This window comes from Vespa mandarinia, chromosome 24, assembly GCF_050613455.1.
Source record: "Vespa mandarinia isolate Hongniang chromosome 24, ASM5061345v1, whole genome shotgun sequence".
Lineage (NCBI taxonomy): Eukaryota > Metazoa > Arthropoda > Insecta > Hymenoptera > Vespidae > Vespa > Vespa mandarinia.
The window spans coordinates 2370001-2375000 of NC_140833.1; the positions used below are offsets into that span (position 1 = coordinate 2370001).

General features: G+C 22.3%; 2 protein-coding genes across 7 annotated transcripts in view; one reads left to right on the forward strand and one right to left on the reverse strand.

Annotated features, from left to right (window-relative positions):
- The window catches only part of LOC118442679 (uncharacterized), an 81518-nt gene that overhangs the window by 67141 nt on the left and 9377 nt on the right, over positions 1-5000 (reverse strand). The window lies entirely within an intron of this gene.
- The window catches only part of LOC118442666 (calcium uptake protein 3, mitochondrial-like), a 36468-nt gene that overhangs the window by 28876 nt on the left and 2592 nt on the right, over positions 1-5000 (forward strand). For 2 of the 5 annotated variants that reach the window (XM_035868554.2, XM_035868553.2), the window contains 4 exons: positions 1154-1236; positions 2371-2436; positions 3453-3557; positions 4590-4718. In XM_035868554.2, coding sequence (XP_035724447.1) covers positions 1154-1236; positions 2371-2436; positions 3453-3557; positions 4590-4718 — 383 coding nt within the window. The remainder of the gene's footprint in view (positions 1-1153; positions 1237-2370; positions 2437-3452; positions 3558-4589; positions 4719-5000) is intronic. The other 3 variants (XM_035868557.2, XM_035868556.2, XM_035868555.2) reach the window with 2 other exon arrangements.

Genomic DNA, 5000 nt, shown 5'->3' on the forward strand with positions numbered 1-5000 from the left:
TAAAATTACAACATTCAGAAAGAGAGAAAGAGAGAGAGAGAGAGAGAGAGAGAGAGAGAGAGAGAGAGAGAGAGAGAAAGAAACATAGAGATAGAGATAGAAAGAGAAAAGTATGTGCATGTGTGTATATGTGAGAGAGAAAGAAAGAGAGCACGTGTATCAAAGTTAGCCATCTTTCTTATTTAAGAACAACTTGCAAACCCCTGTAGTTTATGTCGGTTAACGACGTCTTTATTATAAAATTTTCACTGTCGAGACACGAAAAAGAATAAGAAGAAGATGATCCATACGTCGCTTAGGTTCCTTATTTTACATATTAAAATGATCTCGTGACATTTACGGTGTATACATTATATTCTTGGTGGTCTACGGGAGAGAGAGAGAGGGAGAGGGAGAGAGAGAGAGAGAGAGAGAGAGAGAGAGAGAGAGAGAGAGAGAGAGAGAGAGAGAGAGAGAGAGAGAGATATTGTTATTATTTTAATTCATTTGAAAATAAAATAAAAATTAAAATTAATTTCATTAATTGTTTTTTTATATTTCTATAACCGTATGTAATGTTATAATTATTTTAAGAATTATAATTTATTATTATAATTTTATATATATATGTATATATATATATATATAAAAAGTTTAAAAAGTTTATTATAATATATAAATAAATAATAAAGTTCATAATAAATATGTACGAAGTAACTATTATCTTAAATCATAAATTGTATTATTATAATTTTGATATATTAGATACACATTTTAATAATATTAAAAATTGAAATTTATTATTATAATATATATATAGTATAGTTTTCATGATAAGTAATTAACTTTATTATTTTCATGATAAGTAATCAACAATCATATTCATGTATATATAATTATATATATATATATATATATATATATATATATATATATATATATATATATACATGAATATGATTGTTTTTAATTATTAAAGTAATTATTATAATAATTTCTTTGGAAACGAATACGAATCATATTTCTTCTTGTTCTTTTTCTCTTTTACTTTTACTTCTTCTTCCTCTTCATCTTTTCATTATTGTTATTATTATTATTATTATTATTATTATTATTATTATTATTATTATTATTATTATTATTATTTTTATTATGATCAATGCTTTCATTGCAGAGCCAAAAACTGGTTTTCACATTGCTTTCAACATGTTCGATACCGATGGCAACGAACGTGTGGATAAGACCGAGTTCCTCGTGGTAAGAATTATCTAAACGATTTGTTATCCTTAATTATATATATTTCGATTATCTCGAATTATCATCTTGTATATAAGAATAAAATCGTATTATCATTTTATTGGTATATAATAATAAAATATGATAGACTTAAAAACGATCGTATCTAAGAAAACTAATAAATTAAATGTAATCTTAAGAGATTACAAAAAGAGGGAAAGATATGGGGGAAAAAAATAAAGAAAAAGAAAAGGAAAAAAGAAAAAGAAAAAAAGGAAAAGATAAAGAAAAGATTCGAAACGATTATCTATATAATTATTCTACATAATAGTGCATTATTCAGATAAAAGATAATCTTCATAAAAAATAAATATACATATGTATAAATATACAAATATATAAATATAAATTGTTAACAATTTGTTGTGCGCAATAATTTTTGTAGATTCAATACGTCTACGAAATTAGATAAAAGATAAATTAACAGAAAAAAAAAAAAAAAAAAAAAAAAATAAATAAAAAGAAGAGAGAAAAAACATGAAATAATTTTAATATAGAAATAAATGTCCCACGATATGATACGATCATTTTTAACATCATTTTATCATTGTTTGAAATTATTTATATATAATATATATATGTGTCGAATGTTTATCAGTTTTTTTGCATGTCGAGCTTATCGTATGTCGTGTATTTTTTTGTTTTTTTTTATTTCTTTTTTTTTTTTTTTTGTTTTTATTTTTTTTCTAAATTATATATCTATATGTGAGCGTGTGCGTATGTGTGTATACATCATCGATAGGAACATTTTCGACGATGATCTAAATGATGACAGAAGATGAAATCTAATCACATGAATATTTTTATCTTTTTTACAGCATATTGTAATTATTAATATAAATGTAATATCGTCGTACGAAAATTTTAATTCAACCGAGAAGAAGATAATTAAAAAGTTTTTTTTACTTTTATATATATATATATATTGTTTCTTGTCCTTTTTCTTCTATTTACCAATGCGTTCGCATTGGAAATGAAATAAATAAATAAATAAATAAATAAATAATAATAATAATAATAATAATAATAATAATAATAATAATAATAATAATGATAATAATAATTAAAAAATTCATCTAAAATTTTGTCAATCAGATTCGACGATTATTTGATGGAACCTTGAAGGGACGAAACGATCTCGACGAAACGACGAAACGTGCAGTGAGTTTTGACTCTGATCTCTGCTTTTAAGAGAGTATATGAACGATCGATATATATATATATATATATATATATATATATATATATATATATATATAGATAGATAGATATATATATCGATACTAACTTATAATAATTTATATAATAACTTGTGTGATTAAATGTTTTATCATTTGCAATTTTATCAGGATATCTAAAGGGATCACAAAAAAAGAAAAAAAGAAAAAAAAATGATTAATTAATCCTCTATAACATCATGTTACTTCAAAGTCACGTATGTGTGTGTGTATGTGTGCATATAGTATTATGAAAACTATATAATATATAATGACAAGTATATATAATTATAATATATATATATACATATAATATTGTATAACAATTTGGTAAATAAAATTATTTAAATATGCAAACAAAAGAAAAATAAAAAAAAAATTGATGTTATAGAAGATTAACAAACTATAATAACTTGATAACGATGACTAATATTATCTTTCATTATTATCTTTCATAAATTTCAGCGCAAAGTATAAGTAATAATAATAATAACAAATAATAATTAATATTATTATCATAATCATTGCTTTATTAACTATTTACATTCTAATAAATACTCCTCTCATTCTTTATTAATTTTTATCATATTTTTATAATATTATTTCTCTTTTTCTCTTAATGCTGTTGTGTTCCTTTTTTCTTTCTTTCTTTCTTTCTTTCTTTCTTTCTTTCTCTCTTACTTTTCTTTTGCTTTGCAATTCATAGAACATTTTTAATCTCATAATTACTTATTTTGAATTTATTTAATTAATAATTAATAATTTTAAATATAAAATTAATTTATTTAATTAATTTTTTTGCTTTATTTTTGACAAGTTAAATATTAACGAACAAAAGCATATGATGTTTATAAGATATTATAATTGACACGTGCAATTCTATTGATTATATATATATATATTTATTTATTCATTTATTTATTTATGTTATATACTATTGTTTTCATTTTAACATATCAGTTACAACAAATACTGACACCGAGCGAAGAAACCGAAGCGATTCTAAAACTTCGTAATGTACACGTAGAAACGAACAAGACCAATAATTTCATCCCTCTTTATTATGTAAGTCCGTGTTGTGATGATGTTTGTTAAAGAAAAAACAAATTAATAATTAACAAGTGTTCTTTTTTTTTTTTTTATTTAATTTTTATTTATATTTTCTTTTTTTTATTTTTTGTACTCTTGTTATCTAACGATTTAACAGATTATTGCCAAATTATTTTCTAACAAAAAAAAAAAAAGAAAAAAAAAAGAATAATGTACGTACAATAATTAATTCATACTTAAATATAAAAAAATTATATATATAAATTATTTTTTATTAATATTATAATTATACTATAATTATAATATTAATAATATATATATATATATATATTTATATTTATATGTATGTATATTATATTACAATTAATTATTCTTATTCATTAACAAATTGTCTACTACTTTATAAAAAGCTATTGAACGTTTCAAGATATAAAGGATGGAAATATTAATTCCAGTAAAAAAAAAAATTAATTCGAGGTCTCTCTCAAAAAAAGAAGAAAAAAAAAAAAGAAAAGAAAAAAAAAAGTACATTGACATTATGTCACAAATGTCAATTTGCTAATCCTAAGTATAATAATTTCACATATACCTGCTGCACATAAAATAATATGCTTTTCGCCCTCTCTTCCCCAATCCCCATCCCCATCCCCTTCTCATTATCTAATCCATTTTTTGTGCCATTTCAATGCTAATGCATTTTTAAAATTTATATTTCAGATACATTAAATCCTGGAAAATGAAATCATGTCTCATTAATATGTCGTGCAAATAAAGTGTGTATAATTTCTAATAACAATATATATGTATATACTTGCATATGTATGTGTGTTTATGTGTATGTGTATGTGTGTTTGCATGTTTATGTTATTATGTGAAATAATTTGATAATTTTCACAATAAATATTTATTTCTTGCTATCATTATCTTTATCTCTCTCTTTCTTTCTATATATGTATATATATATATATATATATATATATATATACACATATGTACATATTTCTCTCTTCTTCTATTTATCACTCTTTAAATGCACATGTGACGCAGATGGAAAAAGTCTTTAGTCATGCATGGAGAGGACGTCATGGTGGTGAAACGAAAGACGAGTTGGAACATTTGAATCAACGTCAAGAAAGTCCTGAAGAGATCCAAGGACAATATATAAACGATGATCAGGTATTGATAAGAGAAATTTTTTTCTTCTGATTTTATAATCAACGTCGTTTTTCGATATCAATAGTTGCTTGTTAAGATTAAGAAAATTTTTCATCGTTAAACGTGAAATCGATTGAATTTCCTTTCCCTTTCCTTTCCTTTCAATGCTTTCTTTTTCTTTTCTTTTTTTTTTTTTTCTTCCATGAATATTGTCCAATATCGACACAACAATTACAAAAGATTATAAATTTAATCCCAACTATATAATATATATATATATATTTTTTTTTAATAGGATCTGTA